This window comes from Centroberyx affinis, unplaced genomic scaffold (genome assembly GCF_046629955.1).
Source record: "Centroberyx affinis isolate AG114_WGS23_722 - 3 ecotype Tasmania unplaced genomic scaffold, CSIRO-AGI_Caff_v1 ptg002886l_1, whole genome shotgun sequence".
NCBI lineage: Eukaryota > Metazoa > Chordata > Actinopteri > Beryciformes > Berycidae > Centroberyx > Centroberyx affinis.
This window is the reverse complement of record NW_027281015.1, coordinates 1-22,239: the sequence shown is the minus strand read 5'-3', so window position 1 is coordinate 22,239 and position 22,239 is coordinate 1. Positions and strand designations below refer to the sequence as shown.

General features: G+C 39.6%; 1 protein-coding gene across 5 annotated transcripts; it reads right to left on the bottom strand.

Moving 5' to 3' along the window:
* Positions 1-11,203: 11,203 nt before the first annotated feature.
* On the bottom strand, positions 11,204-22,190 carry LOC139658389 (disks large homolog 2). Of its 5 annotated transcripts, none has more exons than XM_071536519.1 (10): positions 22,081-22,190; positions 21,438-21,614; positions 20,957-21,032; positions 18,925-19,021; positions 15,772-15,822; positions 14,596-14,697; positions 12,987-13,159; positions 12,752-12,861; positions 12,476-12,567; positions 11,204-11,329 (listed from the first exon to the last, which is right to left on the bottom strand). In XM_071536519.1, exons 1-10 carry the CDS (start codon positions 22,149-22,151, stop codon positions 11,223-11,225), a joined length of 1,056 nt encoding a protein of 351 aa, XP_071392620.1. In that variant the 5' UTR covers positions 22,152-22,190; the 3' UTR covers positions 11,204-11,222. The 5 variants fall into 5 exon arrangements, with proteins under 5 accessions (XP_071392620.1, XP_071392621.1, XP_071392617.1 ...); XM_071536520.1 differs by lacking the exon at positions 18,925-19,021 and adding an exon at positions 18,316-18,361; XM_071536516.1 differs by lacking the exon at positions 18,925-19,021 and adding an exon at positions 18,316-18,361 and having other exon boundaries at positions 12,770-12,861; positions 22,081-22,151.
* Between the last annotated feature and the right edge of the window lie 49 nt (positions 22,191-22,239).

Sequence of the window (22,239 nt, the reverse complement as noted above, 5' to 3'; positions counted from 1 at the left end):
TTTCTGAATAAAGGCATCACATTCATTAACAAGCCCATAGACAAAAAGGTGAAAATTATGATTCATGAATTGTTCCAGAGAACATATGGCAATGTATGCCCGCAACAAATTTCAATAAGTTGAAAGAATACCAAAAATACGTAGCCTGCTTCCCACACAACAGATGGAAGAAAACAAAATAAGAAGATATAGAAATGATGGTCCAAATGACTCAAAACAAAATGTCAAAATGCCAATAAATATTTAAATTGGAAAAATGAAATTGATACCATGGAAACAAGTTTTGACTATTTTTTTTAACAACAATACATGTGCCTATGAGAAAAATGAAGTTAATACCGACATCATGTTAAATGTTTGAGGTTTAAGAATAATCTAGTCTGTGTAGATTAGATTAGATGTAATGAGGAAGTGGAATCATCTATAATACTGAACAGTTATATTTCGTTTGGTACTGTCCAATAGTGGCTTCATTCTGGTGGAAAATTCACCAGTAGATCTTGAACTATAAGCTTCATCTAGACGGAAACAAAACAATTAAATATAAAAGCCTTTACAATTGCTTTGCTGGGTTTTGGACAGCAAAACTACAGGAAAAAAAGATGACATTCTTCAAGGGAGGGAAGGATCTGAGGCAGGATGAAGGTTGGGAATCAGACTGACATGCAGGCATGTTAGCGGGCTGGGTGGAAAGTAACGGACCTGCGCTAGCTTTTTCCAATATAATTTCCTGCTGGTGTGATCACTAGGGGGCTGCCTGTGCTGAGATTTGACATTTGGGGTATGTGGTTTGCATGGGATGGGTGAGGGTGTCCCCATCGGGATGCATGCGAAAGAACTCTTCTCTTTCAATTACCTGTTGGCATTTCTAGCCTTCAGTTCAAGCTACAGATATGCATTTCTTCAGAGGTCAGGGAGCAGTAATGATGGTAGGTACCATACATATAACACCATGTAATATCACAATATATCAGCAAACCAATATATCGTCTAATTCTACTTCAAAGACTCAAGAGACTCATGCTAGTGAAATTATTCTGAGAAATCATGATGATATTTTGAATTTATAAGCTATGTTTATATATCTAGTAAAAGACAGTCTGGTGTGAGACAGACCTGCGTAGGCTACAGGGTTATGAAGCATGTATGAGTAATGCCTGTATAGTAGACCAGTAGTATGGTGCATTTATGCCCTCTTGTGGAATGATGATGGCACAGATTATCTGGGTATGGTTTGGTGTGGTGTGATTTTCAAATGCAGTTTCACTAAAATTGCTCAAATTTGTTAAAAGAAGAGTTTTGAAATATCCATCATTTGAAGAAAGTGGCACATTCTCTTGCAAAATGCGAATTCAAACATTGCCCTTCTGCCATCCATAATTGAACCATTTATTCCAATGTGCTCATGTGTTCAACCTACACCTTTAAATGTGATGAAGTGTAAATTTTGTCTAACTTTAAGCATTCATATGTTAAAAGATATTAAACCTATTTTCCCTTAAAGCAATCCCAAATGAAATCAATGAACAGATTATGGTTGACACAGGAGGAATATACTATATGCTCAGACTCTGCACAACAGGTAAAAGCTATGCTGCAACTTGAGAGTTGGTTCACCCCATTAGTGGCTCACTGAATTTATGTGGAAACCTACTGTGAATTCAGTGGAGCTCCAACCTGGAAGTGAAGGCACAGGAAATGGTGGATTAGGTCATCACCTATTTTGAGTTTCAGTGAAATATATGAAATTACCCAGGTGTTTTCACTGACATATATTTCTATTTCTGTTGTCAGATTACTGCACAACCATAAAAGAGTGATTTGATTCAGGGTGACAAAATGCTGACAGGCCCGGCATTATGTTGTGTAGCTGTGAAATCAAAGACAAACAGATAGCTAACAAACTAAGATTAGCACCCAGTAACATTTTGTGAGTCTTTGTCTCTCTCTCTTGAAAAAGGAGTTGCTGTGCACCATTCTGCACTACAAATACACAAAACTCTACAAAAACAGCCTGAAAGATATTCACTGTAGTCACATTACAGTATATGATTGGCTTTCATTAGCCATGGGCAGCCAAATCATTACAATGTTCCTACAGGGAGCTATAGTATGTCTGTGGTACTAAATAATGAGTTTGTAGTGACCTTATGGTAGTTTTATAGTGACCTTTATTGGACCTTATGGTATGTTTTATCTCTGATGGTATCACAGTAATATCCCTTTAACACTATTGAAGCTCACTTTTGGGACATTACATCATTTCCGTTTGACTGTCTGTTAACAAATGTTAAGAGGAAGCTGGTGCCAGTTCTTAGAAACAGAGACACAGTGGCAAAAACCTTTGGATGTCCAGAAAGTAAAAGCAAAAATCCTCTTAAAAAAACATCCTCAATTTCCCTTTAAATGAGAAATGCAGTCATTCACATCCACATATTTCATAGCTTGACAAGAAACACTTAAAGTGCATTGTAAGGCATCATAACCACATTATCAGTGTATATATACTGTATATATGCACAAATTTTAAAATATAATCACATCAGAAATTGACATGCATTGTTTCCTGACACATTGTAATACATTATTAAGCTGGAATAACTGTTGTGGCAAGCAGGACAGGGATTGGTCGGGAGGCAGAGAGGGCCTAGAGCGGTCCAGCCGGTCAACATGCTGCACCTGTGCCTAATTAACATCTCTCCATCTGTGTTTTTCAGTAGACGCTGACAGAAGAGCCTGCGGACTGAATGGCCAGAGCGTGCATCCTAGCGCAGAACACGGGAAGCGCACCGCATGCCTGTCAGCCTGAAAAGGCTATTTGTGTTGCAGACTGGTACCTTTAGCCCTGGAGCGGAGCATTTGTTTAGAGACTGTTGACAGATCCCTGGAAGGATTCCTGCACTTGTGGTTTGTAATTTATGTTATTTGTGTTTATTAGGTTGGTGCCCCATAAACGGATGAGAACCACAACACTCTTCTTCAGTGTCCTTCCTTCTCAGAGACTTGTCTTGCTAATCTGTTTTTGTGTGTCTTGCTCTTCCTGATGTTTGTCCTATATCATTCTGTTCTATGGCTGATTGTCGATCAGTTAGACCTAGTTAGGCTCATTCTCTGCGCAGTCCTTTGAGACATGCTTGTGATAAAGGGCTCTAGAAATAAACAAACTTGAACTTGAACTTGAACCAGACTGCTCAGTTGTCACAGTGGTGCCAAAACCCAGAAATGGAAAGACACAATGCACTGGGGCTAGTACAATATCACCTTGCTCGCCTGCAGGAGAGCTAGCTCTCTATGCAGCAGCAGCAGCATTACCATGCACTGCACAAAATAATGTACACGCAGGCTGAGGACTCTCCTGAGGAGTGTGCAGCCACCATCTGCCACCTCCCCACTGGATGATCCAAAGGCCAGGCATTAGGGACGATGACACCAGTGGTTGACCCCAAAGCCTTCCTCGAGGTCTTTAAAGGCTCGGCAGTGGTGTGTGGGTTGCCAGAGGGGGAATGAGCTATACGTTTGCTCACCAGGGAAGCGCAGCTGGTGGCCCACAGTCTGCCAGCATCCTCTTGGAATGATTGTGACCATCTGAAAGCAGGGGCATGGACAAGATGGACGTTGCCGCTGGTTTTCTGAGGGTCGTCTACGAAGATGCCGGCTGGCCCTTCTCCTACGTGCAGTAGTTCCTCAACTCAGGCAAACGGTGGCTGCAGCTGGACGTCTAGACCAACAAGGAGATTAACAAGCAGGTGGTCTTGAAAGCAATTTAGAGACTGGGTCCAGAACCACCAACCCTCCACCCTGGATGGAGCAGTGAGCCTGGCCAAGAACTGTCTCTCCCTACAACTGACTGTGGGAGGACACCCAGAACCCAGAGAGAGGACGCTGTAGGAAGGATGAATTATCCTAATTCCATAAATGGCTGAATCCTCTGTTGATCGCAGAGTGGGAAGCACCCAAGGCCTCAACAAGATTTTCTCCCTTTGAACTGCTGTAAGGACAAAATCTAGGGATGTTCTGGGCCTACTTAAAGAAAGTTACGAGGATGGTCCAAACACCAGTTTTTACCGGGAGATAAAATGCTTGTATGGCTCCCCGCTTCCAGCTCCTCATTAGTCACTAAGTGGCAAGAGCTTTTCATGGTCACATAGCAAGTGGGGGATGTCGCCACGGATTTACCATCTCAATTTCCTTAAAGCTTACATTGAGACGGGGCCTGTGTTTCTGGCTAAATCGGTGATTTAGAGAGATGAGCGAGGACCGGAGGTTCCATAATCATCCAATTTCAGCTGTTGTTTGTGATAACTCTCTTTCAGCGGGCCAGAGAGCAGAGGTAGCAGTATCACAAAAGAGTTTTGCTGATGTGTTTTCACCCCCGGCAGGATGCACTAACTTCATTCACCACAACAGACATACCCATGGGGTAGCGGTCTTGAGCTGCCCCATTGCTTACATGAACTGAAATGAGAAGTTCTTCAGCCAGAATTGAAAGCAATGCTGTAAATGGGAACAGAAACACCGTTCTGGGAGCAGACACACTGTTCACCGTTCCTTGCAATAGTCCATAGTTGTGGACTATCGCTAGGTGAATGCAGCATCTAAATTCAGTGCCTATCCAACGTCCAGGGGTGAAGAACTGGATGGGTTTGGCACTGTTCACTGTTATTTGAACTGGATTTGACCAAAGGCTACTGGCACCAGAGTCCATGGAGAAAATGGCTTCCACTCTGTACAGGTTGGACCAATTTTTTACACTTCTGTTTGGGTCACCCGCTGCCTTTCAACAACTCATGGACCGGGTGCTGTGCTCTCATGGCTCACATGCTCCTGCCTACTTAAATGACATCATTATCTATAGCGACAGCTGGCAGCAGCTTATGCAGCACCTGAAGGCTGTCCTGGAGTTCTTGAGGTGGGTGGGGCTCATGGCTAACCTGAAGAAGTACGCAACCGGATGGAGGGAGGTACGGTATCTGGGGTACTACTTACGCCTAAGTCCAAAAGTATGAGATGGTGTCTGGGTGGCTCCTCAAAGCCGACCAGCCACCTGAACGCAGAAAACACGCCTGTCGCCTGAAAGGACTATTTGTGTCGCAGACTGTTACCTTTAGCTCCAAAGGGGAACATTTATTTAAAAACTGTTGACATATTCCTGTAAGGGGAAGATTGCTCCCTGCACTAGTTATGTGGAATTTGTTATTGGATTGACTCTCATTGGTGGTCTCATTAGACTCTCCCTGCCCTCTGTGGTCATTTGGTACACGAGTGCATAATTGCACCGACCGGTATAGGCCTCTGTCCTGTCTACATAACTGTCCAAAAATTATTACTTTGACACTGAGGTCCAAATGCGTCTGCTCTTTTTGTAAAATTATTTTCCTTGCATCAAGCATCTTTTTGTTATGCTACTTAATCATTAAATTAGTAATTTTTCTCAATCTTATCATTCTTTCGTTCGTATCATATTTCATGAACAGTGGTGTGTGTCATCTCTTCAGTGCATTTGCTTCCAGTTGACCTACTTACCTAAAGAATGTCCTGCAGCATAAACCTGAAGTAAAGGTATAACTCGGTGCCTCATGAGGAGTACTTCCGTTTTTGTGTCACATCTGTTATTTTGATCATACAGTGGTACTTTCAATGGCACCTATGGGCACCTGAGTTTCCAATCCATTGCATGAGTCAACCTAGATATTAGGGGGTGTGATTTAAATGCATGGGGAACATTAATAACCATGGATAAGAAAGAAACTTGCAAGCCCCCCAAAAATCTGCATAAACAGTACAGTGTATGGCGATGATAAATGAGTGTTACACCCCGCACCCACACACACACTTCCCAACCCTTCCGTCATCACATACCACAAACACTCCACCGCTCTCTCTCACTCACACACACACACACACACACACACACACACACACACAGAGCTAAACAAATTCACAAGAAAGAGACATCCGAGGTCATTTTAAAAGTATCACACTTTTTTAATTTCCTTTTTGAAAAGATGGTTGCTGTAGTAATGTTATATATACAGCAATGCTCTTAAAGTAGTTCATCAAAGCAACCAGGTGTGCATACAGTAACATAATGCAAGGACAACTTCCATGTTCTCCATGTTCGTTTTCATTTAAAAGATGCAAAATGTAAGAAAGAAACAAAAAAGAAGAAATAATAATAATTTAAACAGATTTGTTTTTAAAAAGAAGCAACATCAGTGTCGACAAGTAAATGTACAGCCTCCACACAAAATAAGTATGCCTTTTATATGTTCACCACACTGATGAACTGAAAATAAAATACCTACAATCAAATGTGTAAATCAGATATGGCATATATGTGCCTCATTTTAAGTGCATGGTATCTTGATATTGAACAGACGTGAAAGTTTAGAACAAAGCTGAGTAAAAGCAGATAACCCAAAATAACAAGAAAAGAAGCCTTAATGACTGAACTCACACAGGGTTTTTGTAGAACGGTTGTCAAATATTCACATCACCATAACAGATTATACCTAGCAATTCTTCTCTACTATCGTATGGCCTCAAAGAAGACAAAAATGTGTCTTTTTAAATCTGAAGAGATGAAAACTGTTGCTGACAGTTTTTTTTGTCATTGAGCATCTGTAAACATTTTGTGTGTAAATCGTTTTTTTTTTTTTTGGAAGTAATCAAAGCAAGTGCCATTTGCTTGCAAAAAGTTAAAGAAGTGCATCCATTGTTTTACAAGCCTGGTGTATAAAATGATGAAGTATAAACCTAATCTATATCATTTGAAGGAATCTCACTCTAGAGCACACCTGCTGCAACCCTGCAGGAGGGCCAGACATAATGGTAGATTATTACATTAACAAACTGACTGGCTCCAATTGCTGATTTATTGCACTCATTCACTGTTAAAAATTGACAGACTAACGTGGGCTATTGTATCAACTGCACCCTAAACCCTTTGCATGATACCTACACCAAAATATACACAGCAAACTGAAAGTAAACACTAGTGAGATTCAATGAGTGCATTTCCAAAAAAGGTCATTATTAAGCGAGGATGTTTTGTTTTTTAAAAGAGGAAGTTGAAGTTTAGTCATGTCCTTGAATCTTCCTCACAAATCATTATGAACAGTGTCATCTATCCGTTCATTCACCCCTTCTTCCATCCATTCATTAATGCTAAGCCCTGGTTAACCTTTGAAAAGAAATAATATTTCAACCATTGGTCTAGAATATGCCTGGTACATATTTCAAAGTGCGAACCCCATCATCACCACTTCCACCATCACCAGCATCAGTTCATTACTAACAATGTTTACCGAAAAATTGACACAAACAAATGACAGAAAAAATCGCTATAAATGGATTAGGAGATCCTGCAGACACACATTATTGAAAACAGACCTGGCATTATGGGAGGCATTGGGTATTGCTATGTATTTATATATGTATTAGAAAGGGTAAAGAGTATTGGCCTCAATTTTGTGTAAATACAAGTTTTTAAGGGTTTCATATTGTTAGGGGCAGGAAAGTCATTATTGTGAATGAATTGAGGTTTTGCTACCGACATCAAAAAAAGGAAATATGCAGAATGCAAGAGCCAAAACATATTGCTTGGACACCCATCTTGTACATTTATTTTATTTTATTTTGATTTAAAATAGACACAAGTCTGGCTGATTGATTAAAATTTGCAGTTTGACCATGTGTTTAAACACAGCAAGTACCTCTTGATGGTTCAGTTGTGTTGAATACTGCACATCCACAGGAAATAGAAGACTGTAGCAACATGCATAGGTCAGACATCCATAACATTTCCACAGAAAAACCCCCACTGGCCTGTGAGCTATCACTTGGTACAATGTTCACAATGATTTTGGGAGTATTATATCAAAGCAAAATTACCAAGCCAGTATACCAATATTCTTTTATACATGTAATAATATTGCTGGCTAATAAAACTTTGGGGAAAAAATGGGTCAAAATTGTTTTACCACTTTCATTTTAAAAGCTTTTCTTGTTGCCAGACATGCTCTTTTCAAGATAAAATTGCAAAATATAAAATATCTCTTCAGTAATGCTGCCTCACAGCCTCTAACCTTATCAGTACAAGGCTACCATGGCCTCAATATAATAATATATATGTTACAATTTATTCAGCCTTCTTTCACTGAAGTGTAGATGCGTAAGAGGATTAAATAAAATGTTCTATTCTCAAAGGAAAAGTACATTTATAAGCTTTTATCTCTGATATAAACCTACTCCGTTAAGGCAAGTGGTGACCAATAAGTTATGGAAACTTTGCAAAAGAATGATGCCAGATATCCCAAAATATGTTGCAAAAAGGAAACGGAAAAACAGTGTCGATCTACACACATCTGTGCTGAAACATTTGTGATCTGTGTTTTGGTATCAGCCACAAATTTCAAATTATGAACAGGTTATGACACGGGATTGAAATAAGATCCTATCTGTACATAGTAACACATCGTTTTCATCCTCAAGGTACACACTCATGTAAGAAATGGCGATGCATTTTAAGTGCTTCTCATCACTCTACTACAGGTGCGTGGTCCATACTAGCAGGTCGGGGTTCAGTCCTCACAGTTTTCACTGGTTAACTTGAAATGTGCCGTTTTCCACGATAATGAACTGATTTTATTCATATTTGTATTCAAAGTTGGATTTTACTTATGTCATCGTACAGTGCCTATTATTTTCTTTATTACCTAACACAATGAATAAGTGCACTTTTGAAGTGTCCCACTGATTAGAAACATACCTGCCATGAATGTAAGGTATTTGTTAACTAGTTGGGTGAAACATGCGGTCTAAATCAAATAGCAGGAATACTAGAATATATTAATAACAACTTTTCATGGGAATCTACTGGTCAACGGCATTGCAGTTAAACAGAACAGGGAGGCTATCACACTGGTAGATGCATGAGTCATTCCAAGTGCTCCAAGTACATAATTACTTTTTTTTTTCTTTTTTTACAAAGCGAGGTACTATATTGTATGCCCTTTCAAACAAGGCAAGCCATTGGTGAGTAAACTATATACTGTGGATATACTGTATATCGTGTTGGGTTGACTAAGCAGGGTGACACATCACCTCTTCCCCGGGCGTCAGGACTCACTCACTTCAGTCTGATTCTGCTGTTGTCAAGTCTTCTATAGGAAATTTCAGGGGCACTTTTTGATCCAGATCTGACTCTGGATCAGGTCAAGGGGCTTGTTCACTCCAGCTAAGAAATATAAGGCCTTTATTATCTCATGGCAACTCGGAGAAAGTCATCCATGCTTTTATTTCTGAATGTAACTCTCTCTTTAAGCCAGAGGCAGGAGATGTAATCACTAAGGTTACACCGATATGAGTGTTTACCAGTCAATATCAATATTTGCTTTAAATTTGACCACTGTCATGCCCAAAAATTACCAGTATTCAATGTTTCCCCTAGAATTTTATTCTTGTCTGTGGTAAAAACCGCAAAAAACATTGAACAATTAAATAAATACATAAAATGTGCAAAGGAATGTCATTGCAGGTTTTACAATTTTTTTTATGATGTAGCTGTGGTCAGGGAGGAACATCCATCATATCGGCATACATGACACTGACTGGCCAATATCTGATCTTCAATAAAAGGCCAGTATCCACCCCATATATCGGTCTAACCATAGTCATTTCAGCCTGTGTGTACTGGCTGTCTATGAGTTTTTACAATAGATTTTAACATCATATTGACTGCTTTTTAAGGCTTGTTTGAGTATATCAGAGTTTTTCATCCCATACCAGAGTGCAGCTTCAGATCGTTCCAAAGCCAAGACTGAGAAACAAACAGTGATTCTAGTTTCTAGGCCTCTAGGCTTTGGAACAACCTGCTGAAGGAGAAACAAGCTATCTAAATCAGTATCTGCTTGAAAAACTCACCTTTAGTCTTTCCATTTCTTAATGACTTCATATAGCTGCTACATCCAAATTTTTACTCAAATTCCTTTTTGTCTCTATTTCACTTTATCTTTACTTTTACATTCTGCCCTCTGTGTTTTAACCTTTTTTTTGTCTGTTCTGTTAGTTGCAGACTGCTTTTGAAAAGTACTGCTAATTTATTTGTATTCATATTCGTTGACCATCATCCTGCTATTTGTCCCAAAAGAGAAGAAAACGTGTTGGTGGAAAGTGTTAAATAATTTGATCCCTGTCATCCCTCCCTCCTCCATCTCTACAAAACAAAACAAAAACAAAAAAAACTCTGAACACCTAAGGTCTCTATTACCATAACAATATTCCCATCCATCCTAACACTACCACAACATACATCACTCAAATAAAATATGCTCTGTAAATGACCTTTTTTTTTTAATCAAAAAGGTGTATTTCAATAATAAATATTTCTGTGCTTTTGTGCCCTCTAGCAATATAAGTAGCAAAATATAGTGTTACATCTCCGTTGCCTATAGCGGTTTTCTCCCTTCGCTCATCATCATCGTCATCGCTGAAGCATGATGAGAAATGTCTGCCATTTAAGTGAAGACCTCCATCACAGAACCGTTATAGTACAAACCCGGCTGAAATTTCTACACCAAAATAAAAGCCTATTTTCAAACCTGGACTCGTCCGTGTCGTGGGAAAGGAAGAAATAAATAATTCAAGGAGTAAATGCAAACGGAAAAGAGATGAGCCCGTGCAAATGCATAGATGCAAAATCCGGAACGGCGAGCTTCTGATGATGCTTTTCTACGTGGCGGCGTGGAGGGAAGGGCGGGCGGAGGATGTCGGAGGCATAGAAAACGCGTTTTTTTTTTTTCCCCCATCCTGCGTTGGCCAAGCGAAGACGTTTGCACTGTATATGCCATCTCCAGCTTCCCATTTCAACTTCCACACGTACCCCATATTTATTTTAATTGCATTTCTTTTCTTTTTTTTTTTTTTTTGTTGTTGTTGTTGTTGTTGCAAATAAAAAAATTCAACAAATATACAAACGGTTCAATGTTTCAAGACCTAAAATTTTCTAACACTTTGTGGTATACATTCAGGAACATTCATGTTGAGAGTGAAAAAAGAAACAATAAACCCCTCCCCCAAATAAACAAAAAACAAACAAACAAAAAAAAAACAATATTCACAATAATTATTTATGAAGACTATTCATCGCCATACAGTTATCATATGTTACAAATTATTACTAGTGTCTAGCAGTCCAAACTCGCTGCCAGGGTGATGAGTTATTATAGTTTCTCCTTTGAAGGGATCCAGATATAGGGTCCTGAATGTTCCTCTATGACCAGTTTGCAGTGGTTATAAATGTCCTCTAAGGTGTCTCCTTGAACCAGGGCTGCAAAGCAAAGTGGACTATTTATGTATGGTGGAGCTTGGGTGGGACAGGTACACCAACTTCAGAGTTATGCATGCAACTTTTCACTCCTGAAGCCGCATAGTTGCCAAGTGTTAAATATGAGATTAAAGTCTTTGGTTTTCCTACATAAAATGTTTAAAAACTAGGTTATTATATTCAATATCTTTAAATTTGACCATTTTAATGCCAATAATCTAGGATCATGCTGTTACTAAAAAGTCACATGTGAAAATAATTACACATGTGACTTCAAAGCACGTGCTTTTTGGTTTTCACATGTCAACAATTTGTTTTCATATTGTTTTTTCTGACATCACATGTGACAGTTTGTACTGTTTTTTTTCATCATGTGTTTGTTTAATGTGTGAAAAATGAATTTCACATGCAAAACCAACATGGGTCCAAAAAGCACACGTGCTGTGAATTCACATGTGTTATTTTCACATGTGACATTTTTGTATGGGATACTCCTACTACTATTACCACTGCTGCTCCTGATAATCACATATTCATGCATACTTATGTGGAATCTAAACAAAATGTCAGGTTAAGGGCATCCCATAGACAACCAGTGAAGTATTGATCAATTCTACTATAAATATGCAATCAAATACACTGTAACACATTGGAGGTGGACAACACTGACTAGATCATATCTGATATATAATACAAGGCCAATATCAGCCTGATATATTGCTCTAACCCTATTCCACACAGTGGGCGTTCCCTTTAGAACTGCTGGAGTTAACTTAAACGTTAAGTTATGTCTTTGCCTACAGTAAGTCTGGAAATCTGACATTTCCAGCAGTTGACTGAAGTTACATGAGCAAAACGCTCACACTCCTTCTGTGTATATTATGGGTCGGAGAGCCTTTAAATCAAAAGGATTGTGTTTAATCAACCGTCCTGCTTGGCGGCACTTCAGCCTTCTACAGACTGCCTGGATTGCTGAGTTCCCCCTTTGAACCAGTCCATTGACCAAAAAGGTCTAACCTAATCTTTTCCCTTACTGCTGAACAAACACATGCAGAGCGCCCTCATATATCAGTATCCCGCTACGATGGGGCTCAGTGAGGGACGGTTCAATAAATCCCTATATTAGACTGCGACTTATTAATATCGTACCTGTGAAGAATTCGCCGAACTCCTGCTCCAGCTTCAAGGCCCTGTCGAACGTCTTCCTGGCTTGCTCCTCTGTCAGTCTCTTATTCATATCCCTAGGCAGAGAGGGAGGGTGGAAAACATCACACACACACACACTCCTGCCTCTGAGTTTGACTATTTCATCACTTCTTCAAAATCCCAATACCTTTTCCAAATAACGTGTACTAGTGGAAGGCTGAGTTATTAGGGGTAAAAAATCATATGTGGCTGGTAATAAAAGACAAGGTTAATACTCACATTAACGAATCAATAGACTTAGGTTTTATGAAGATGGCAATGGGATAGAGTTGTGCTACTTGTAGTCGTTTGATGGCGTTTCCGGACACATCCAGTATGCAGTGTTTACCCTGAGACAGAGGCAGGGAGGGATTCAGAAGGGACTTAACCCAAAAGCATGCAATCTCATACGTTTTATCATTTTAAAAGTGAAATCCAAATTTTCCTAGTGCAGCTTTAGTAATCAGTTTCTCACCCTTTCAGCCACATATTTCACCGACTGGACACTCGTCCCGTACAGGTTATCGTTGTACTGCCCCGCCTCGATGAACTTGTGCTCTTGGATGTCCTTCTCCATCTGCTCTCTGGACATGACGAAGTGGTAGTCTCGCCCGTCCACCTCGTAGTCCCTCCTCTGTCGAGTGGTGTCTTTGGTGCAAGGGAGAGAGTAGGTTTTTCGTTTATTTTTTTGTTTACTGCAATTATACAGATTCCTCAGAATGAACATGGTAATTATTTATTGATTTTAAAATGCTACACATAGCACATTTAAAGATATCCAACAACATTTTTCACTGATAGATATGAAATTTGCACTAGTGAGCAAACAGGGAAAAAACAGGCTATTAAAAGTTGTTTCAGAGGTTTTTCCAGCACATGGATAAGCACTCCTTTGCACTTTGTATTGATTAAATTACACCAGGAGTGCAAGCAGATTGGATTCTCCTTAAAATCTGCCCATATACATGCCATTCAAACAGGGATGCTGTTACAAAGAATCTTGAAAAGGAAGTTTCCTTTATACATTGTTTGCATGCATTGTGTTGGAAAATGGATGCTGCAGCAAAAAATACATTTGCAATAGTTTTATTCTTGTTATTTCTAGGGCAAATTTCATTGGATATCTTTAAAGAAAGGCAGCTGACTGATTATTACTGTGCTTCGACAAAGGCAGTAAGTCTACTATTGTCTGATAAATATACAAATTAATTTTTAACATATAGACCCTTTTACCCATATTCCCCAACACTAATGTAACAGTTTTCACAGCCCCAAACTATGATTCTATACGAACTGTAATTCTAGTGGGAGTATTTATGGAAGGGATCACTTCATGACTCACTTTCTAAAAAAAATTTTAAAAAAAGGGAAGAAGGAAAGAATAAACTCAACTTATGGACTCACTTACCTTGGTGCCCTGAACTGTTAGCAGCTTTATATGGTTTAAAGGGTAAATTGAAATAAAAGAGATGGGTAAATTAAAACATGCAAAAAGAAAACTGTTCTGGCCAAAGAAAAACACATTCCACAATTCACAGAGGAATGAGGTGATTCCATAAGACGAGTGAAGATGGGGCCACAACACTAAGACGCACACACAAAAACACACTCTGGATCAAAATGTAAATGTGATAAACAAATGAGGAACATTTAAAATATTTTTTCCACAAAGTGCAAGAGATTATATCTAAATGGGGCCAACATCTATTTCATATATTTTTTTGTTTGATTGGCTTTAGGTGGATCTACACTGAAATCTGAAACACGGGATGGGACGATGGGATGGAAATGGTGACGTTAATGTGGAACAAAACAACTAAATATCACACTGACTCCACAGTGGATATGATTAGGGTCATGACTCACATTAATGTCATGGAGTAGCGAGGTAATCACATGATCAACACTGACATTACATCCCTTCCCCATTTCCAGTCATTATCCCCGCACAGTGTCATGGTAAAACTATCAAGGCACACTTGACAGTATGGTAAATCCTACCTGAACTGTCAAATCATCTGTTTCATCTGTTGCCCACAAGCCAATAAACACTAACTGTTGCTGTGTTTCCATTCACTACTTACGCGGCACACAAGAACCAAACTTGTCGGGGAACTCCGATATCAGATCATCGTTGATTCTGTCCTTCATTGGTCCGAGGATTATGACGGGTCTGGCGTAGTTAACTGGAAGGAAAAACAAAGATTGAATGCGTTTCCTGAAGATAATGTGCTTGCTGAAAGCCATGAACACTGTGTAAGAGCTGACTGTATGTTTTGAATTTAAGTTTGTGTTGCATGAATATCTTTTGCATGTATCAATGAGCGTATATCTGGAGATTGATTGCAGGCTGCTGTATTTCTCGTTTGCATGATACATCCTGATTATGCAGAAATGTAGAATGAGATGTATGATCTATGATCCATTTATGATTTAACCATGAAACTAAAACCACAATGTTCAATGGGGCCACTGTATATCTCTTGTTCCTTGTAAATATCAGATTCTATGACAAAAATGTTTGTTAAAAATACTTTTATTAATAACTTTGACTTGACAAAATAAATCTATAGTCTTACCCTAACTGACCTGAGGGGGGCACTACAAGCATATGGCCTATAGTAAAGTACCATGTTGGAAAAACTACTCTTTTTTTATGTTTCTTATGTTATGATTCCCCTTAATATCAGAATTTAAATGATTCAAAATCTATGTGACCAGCCCTCTCACACATCTGTTTGCATCACATTGGTACGCCTGTTATTTTCTACTGCAGTGGCACTTGTTAACCTCTTTTATGTTAAGGTTATTGAAACACTCTATTTATCTGTCAAAGGCACACAGCTACTGTGTGTTATTTAGCATTTTTGAGAAGACAAACATTATATGACTTCATTAGTATTATTCAGCGGCGGAGTCTTCCAAGGCATTTGTATTTCGGTATTTGCAGAGGAGGAGAAATTGGAAGAAAATATGTTTTATTTGTCCGTCTGCCAACCTCTGTACATTTCTTAACTGAACAATTTGGCTGGAGAAGAGGAGTGTGTGTCCATCGCTGGGTTAGTTTACTTGTGGTGTGGATTAGGACAGTGGCTCTTTGTTCAGCTACCTGAGAGATTTTCCTGCCAGGGAAATTTGCAACATTCAAATGAACACGTGAGTATCATAAAAGAGTGAACCGCATCAATAGATAGTGTTATACATCCTGAGGCCTGAACTTGCTGAGACGTTTTCATACAGTAACAAGTGTGACTACTTACTTTCTTGTCGCATCACAGGTTCATATGAGAGGATCACGTCCTCTTGACTCCCTGGTGGGACACAAGGCACAAAGCTTCACTACGTTGTTGGGACAAACACTCCACACTGACCAAAGCAACATGCCATTTACAAGGCCACATGCATTGCAGTGTGTCATACTACATGTTTCTGTCATCTTTTTGTCATCAAAATACATCTCATCATATTTACTGCAGCAGTAAATAATTTCCAATGATGTGAGATGCTGACTCCAACATACAGTATGGCTTTCTGCAACATGTCATAATTTGGACCAAAAACATAACCCTTTGTTATTTGTGCTATTGTGGCAATAACAAAGTCTCATTTTAGTTATTCATGTTTATTTATGATAATCTGGCCGTGGGTTCTGAAACATGTTGCAATTACTCCCATGACTCACCATCATTTACCATTAGCAATGGCTAAATTGTGTTTTTATTTTGAGTTAAATGTCTTCCATCTATCTCTCCAACTTCCCGCTGGAATGAACGACAGGTAAACAGGAAACTACATGTGGCATAAAACTATGTGATTTAAATGCTAAATCATGATTTTATGCAATGGAATAACAAATAAATTTTATTCTGATGGTTCTTGTGGTGTTGGAAATAAACCTGTAGTCTAAAGATCTAGACACTCTTTCAGAAAACTGTTGGCCTTTACAATCTGATGACCTGTCTGCTTTGTCTATTATGTTGCCACTGATACGATCTGAAAGGTTAGTAAATGTAAATCTGTCTATATAACTTATCTTGAGTCTAACTGCAGTATGATGAATTGTGTATGAATGCCAGGGGCAGGGCTGAACACAATCCATCTCATGTAAGTGAATATTACAAGAGACTGCATGAGCCATTAGGAAGACTTGTGAACAATGTCTTGTCATTTGAGCTGAACTAAGAGTCTGCACACAGTAAATTATGACTTAAACAGGATGCTGAGTCACTTCCAGTGAATGAGATCCATATACAACCGATAAGTCATTTTGATCAGCTCTACTATATCCATCAGGCACAGTGAAATGTAAATAAATCCAAGAATCCAACCAACTCTTTCTCTACTGAATAAGTTTGAAAGATTTGAACATCACTACTATAGCTGCTGCTATAAACATTTAAAGACAGGGGAAGCATGCCACTGTTCAGCAGGAAATTACAAGAGAGGTGTAACAGATATACAACATGCGGTGGGGTTTGGACAAGATTGTTGTTTCTGTTAGACAGGTGTGATGTTTTGATGTCTATCTCAAGACAGAATATCCAATGAGCATGCACGTGGCTGGTGCTACCAATTGGTGTCAAGCTGATTTTAGGTTAGCTGAGAAACAAATGTAAAAACTTTTTTCCTGTTATGCACCAAGTGCTAGATGCAGAGACCTAAACAAAACATCAAAATAACAAGGAATCCCTTCAAATCAGTGTAAATGTCCCTGATTGGTAGGCAAGGGCACTTCCACGACTCCACATGATCTTTCATTTAAATCAATAGGACCTTCGAGTATCACAAACTCCGAGACGTTCGAACAGTAGAGGACATGGTACAACATAGCTTACACACAAAATAGACATAATTGTGGCAAACATCAAGGTCAGTTTAAACTGACGAGCTCACATGTAAAGGACGACAAGAACATTCTGTTCTTTCTGTCAAGCGTCATGCAAACATGCGTTAACCATCATCAACATTTGAAGATCGGCGTCAATTAGGGGTGGAACAGTACTGTATATATTAAAAAACCTGTTCGGTACGCCACCCAAGATTTTGAGATTCAGAAGTGAAAAAATACTGGGGGCTTATAATTAAAAAAACAACAACTATAGGCTAAAAGCTAACCCACTTACTGTGCTTTTATTTTCCCGACTAACCCTTCAAAGAATTGGTATACACCACTGAAAATAATGACACTGAATTTAAAAGCTACTTCTTGACCATGAATGAGTTGATGTCAGCTGTATATATGCAGCTGGCAGCCAAGCTAATTTACATTGGCCTTCTTTGACAGTTTGTCAATTGGGAAATACCATCATCTCAACCTCTAGGAAGCTCTGAGTAGATGTAAATGAGTCCAAAGATCTATTCTGTTTCACAACAAATAGTAAATCTGTGTGAAATCCAGCGCATGGGTTTTATTTCTCATCACTATAATACATTTAAAAGCTTTTTTGTAAGTTAATGAGGTGGCAGGATTTCAGATCAACCCTTTTGATATACAAAAAGCTCATTTAAATTGGCACTTTTATCCTCCTGTACAAAAAGCAGACCAAACCGTGACCCCAAAACCTAAGTGCGTACCGAACCTTGAGTTCTAAAACCCGTTTCACCCCTTGTGACAGACGTCCGGACACTGCAAACCGAGAAGCAAAGACAAATCCACCAAATGCAGCATGCAACAATTCCGACAAATAAAAAGGAAACTGAGGAACGCATTCAAACGGGAAATGTGACGGGGGGGTGTTGTTGTTGTGGTGGTGGGGGGGGGAGCGGAAAGTAGAGGCGAGGAACCATTCCTGGAACCAACTTACTGAATGTCTTTGTCCCATACCCATCATCACCCATCCCCAGGATGTCCTACACGGCCGTCCAAAGAGAGCCAGAGTGGAGGAAAGAGAGGAAGGAGGACAGCCGCAAAATAAGGAAGAAGGTAAGAGGCATTGAAAGGAGGGAGCTGTGGAAATATTTAGTGGGCCCGCAGGCCGGGTCAGCGCCCATCTGTCCCTGTCCAGACGCTGAACAGCCAGCAGGGGGAGCCAAACACAACATGTTCACCAGTAGCTGAGATGAAACTTCAATGATCTCCGTAGGGAAACTGGGTCGGGCGATGTGAGAAAACGGGTTAGGGTTAGACTTTTGATGCAGTGATTTCTGTTAAAAAACACTGCATTGACTTGGCTTCGCTCCTGGTGACTGATCAGCATCTGAGACAGTCTGTCTGACCGCAATTCAAAAGAAAGAAAGAGAAAGAGAAAGAGAAAAGACAGGAAACGACCGAGGGAGGAAGCAGGAAAGGCCTCCATGAAAAACCCCCTACCCTTGAAATACACCTGTGTGTCTCCTTTCAACCCTGCATGTGACCTACGCTGTGTGTCGACGTGTGTGTGTGTGTGTCAGTGAGCCTGAACGCAGTTACTTACGGTCTGAATCACTGCCATCCTGCTCACCCTCTTTGTTCTTGTAGAATGGGAACTTTCGTGTAAAGATGAAATTCTTTTTACGTTTGTCATTGAATGACTGTGAAGGGAGAGAGAGCATGGGGCAGACAGGTATATCCGACTGCTGTCACGTTCATGCTGACAAAAACAACTGCTGGCACAACGTGGGACGTCAAGAAGTTATGGCCACACGACTGGAGCTTTAGCAAAGCGAGAATATTCATTGCTGTTACGCCCAGATTCGTGTCATTTTCATGTTTTTCAAAATTTGATTTCATTCTAGTTGCAACAGCACTTATTTTAAATCCTAATTTTAAATCCTGTATTCCATTTCCACACAGATTTGAAAAACAATTTTCATATAACAATTTGACTCTATGCATGATGCTAACAGCTTTGATTTGAACCACTTTTTGTTTCCACTTTCTGCCCCATGATGAAGATTGCTTCCACTAAAGACAGAGAAAACCTTTTAATGTTGTGATTTAATTTGGTAAAACACCACAGAATATCATCCACATTATCTGCGCATTATAGTTAATTTACAAAACAACATTACTTAAATCTGTGCTTTCATTTCCATTTACTGTCGCAAATTGGTGAGGGATGTAATTTGCTTAAGTGTATTCACTTCATTACCTTCACTTACCAAGTGCATATCCAAGCCATTTAAACAGTGTAGACACTAACTGATAGTGTTGATAAAGGAAATCATAATAATGTTAAGTTTTTTATCAGTAGAAAGTACAGAACCTGTCCTATACAAAGCTGTTACCATTGTGCCTTTTCCCTCAAAACACGGAGAGCTGAGGTGGGAAAATGTCAGATACACTCTCATATTTCACTCAGACAAATCAAATTTTAATATAATTGGTGCAGCAAATATGAATTTTAGCTCTTAATTTTGTTGGTCTGTGTGTATCTGGTAACACTTCACATGAACTCTGGTTTATAACACATTCATCGTGCCTAATTAAAGCCACATGTCATTTTTCCAGGCTCTTACTGTGTCCATCTAGGAGAATAATTGGTACCATGACTGCTTGACGTGCCACAGTTGCATCAGAGGCATAAAAAAATATATAAGCCAGGTGAGAAAAGAGTTACTGAGATCATGCATGAGAGAAGTGACATAACTGGGGTTTAGTGAAAGAAAAGACTGTTGAAAGCAAACCAAAAAACATGCAGTGACAGAAATGAAAGGTCAGGTTGTAGGGGCTGAGGTGGGGACTTCAAACAGTGACTGATCTGTGTCATCATTTGAAGACAAAATGATGAATGATGTTGCTGATATGTAATATATTTATAGCCACAGTCTATAGGCTTCCATATGGAGAGGATGGAGATGAATGTTTATCTTTGTTTATTGTTTCTAGCTGGTATGTAGATGATTTTGGGATGTAAATTATATACCCAAAATGTGGTTCCAGATACTCTCTATGGTTCAATAAAGTTTCAATTATCAAACTTACATTTTTAAAACAACCATACAAATGAAATATCAAGCTGTTTATTTATTTATATTTAAAGATTGCCCTCTTAATTAAGAAGGGACTGACTTCTTTGTCATTAAAATAATCAGTAATTAACATTGTGAAAGTGAAAATATATTTGCAACAGTTGCCTTAACATAAAATAACTTACAGAAATGTTGGGGTGTGGCTCACAATGTTGTGATGCTTTTGATGGAAACACACACGCATGATGAAATGGGCTGATGTGTTCTACTGAATCACTGAAATCCAGCTAGGAAATCTGTCATCATGTCAGACTAAGAAACTAGGAAAAGACTAAGAAAACCTAACATCTGGAAAAGCAAATGAACATGTGCTCAAATGTGTTTACACAGAGAGGCACGTATTACAGTATTTTGCCTTTCTTTAAATAAGTCACAGAAAGCTTAACTTTCTTTCTCGCAGAAATTTCACAGTCACATCCCAGTAACACTAATAAATCATCAGATCTTTTATGATAATATCACTTGGCTCTTTCCAGCCCTCAAAAAGGCACTTACCCCTTTTGAATCAATTGACCCGGGCTTGGCGTTGAATTTCACTGTCTTTAGACGCGCCCGCTCTTTCCTCTCAACCCTGCCAAGCAAAGAGACATTACAGTCATTAGCCGGCCAGATAAAAGCACTCAGAGTGACATTCAGCGAAATTATGAAACTTTGAAGTAAAAAAAAAAAAAAGAAAAAGTCTTGATCGTTTGTACTGCAAGTTCCTCAATATTCCTGTCCTCCTTGGTCATTACAGCACATATTATGGAGGTTGTTGAGAAATACAAAGAAGTTAATAAAATAATAAAAAAATAAGTCATCAGATAGAACTACTGTCTTGGTGTCATGGGGTGAACACAACAAAAACCAATGAAAAAAAAACTGCTATGGAAGGTGAGGTTCTTTGAGTTCCTCGCTGAATTACAAAGGGTCAGTAGAGGAACTTGGACAGATTTCGAGAATTTCTTCCAGAAACAGATGTCTATGGCCCACTCACCGTCTCTTGCTGGGGATGACGCCCATTTCCTCGCTGTCCCCGTGCGGGGTGACCCGGCGCGCCTGCCACCACTCGTCGTCTGAGGCGTTGATGACGTGGAGGATGTCCCCGTACCTGAAGCTGAGCCCTTGGCTAGGGAGGCCGCTGTCCTTCGCCTTCTCGTAGTCAAACAGCGCCCTGTTCCCGTAGGGGGGGGGGGGGGGGGGGGGGGGGAGAGAAGGGCTCATTAGGGACTCATTTGGAATGGAGAAACGAGAAGTGCAGCGTTACCGGGTCACAGAGAACAGTGACTGCTGGCAACTCCATGGGGGTTGCTATAATAAGAAATGTTCCTTAAACCCTTATCTGCCACCCTGCTTCAGCCACAGATCTCACACTTGGTTTCTGAATGTCACTTACAGTCACTTCACAGATACTCCATTGCATAAACTATAATTGTTTCAAATACATCAGGAATCACATTATTCTTATCCTGAGGCATTTGTATGAAAAGTGAATGATGTAAGTTCACCATGACAGCCTAGAATGAATAAGTAGAGAATTTTGGGAGTGGAATGACTGGATTTTTATTCTTCCTCCACATTTCCAGATATGAATTTAACATGGACATGCAAAGCTAGGTTAAAATCCAAAACAGACCAACCTCACATAGAGCGATCTCTTCTGATTGGTTCGCAGGGATCCTGACCCAGAGCTCATGCTGTGGTTCATCATCTGTTCCCGCAGGTCGTGGATTTTGGCCTCGAAACGCCCGTACTCTGCAAGACAAGGTCGGTACGGATCAAGACCGACAACCGGGTCT

What these genes read in the sequence shown, in the direction of transcription:
- LOC139658389 (XM_071536519.1), bottom strand. Translation starts at nt 22,151, where the DNA reads ATGATGAACCACAGCATGAGCTCTGGGTCAGGATCCCTGCGAACCAAT. An exon ending in ACCTGTGATGCGACAAGAAA is followed by an intron (nt 14,698 to 15,771) that starts GTAAGTAGTCAC and finishes TTTTCCTTCCAG; the next exon opens with TTAACTACGCCAGACCCGTC. An exon ending in TGAAATATGTGGCTGAAAGG is followed by an intron (nt 12,862 to 12,986) that starts GTGAGAAACTGA and finishes CCTCTGTCTCAG; the next exon opens with GGTAAACACTGCATACTGGA.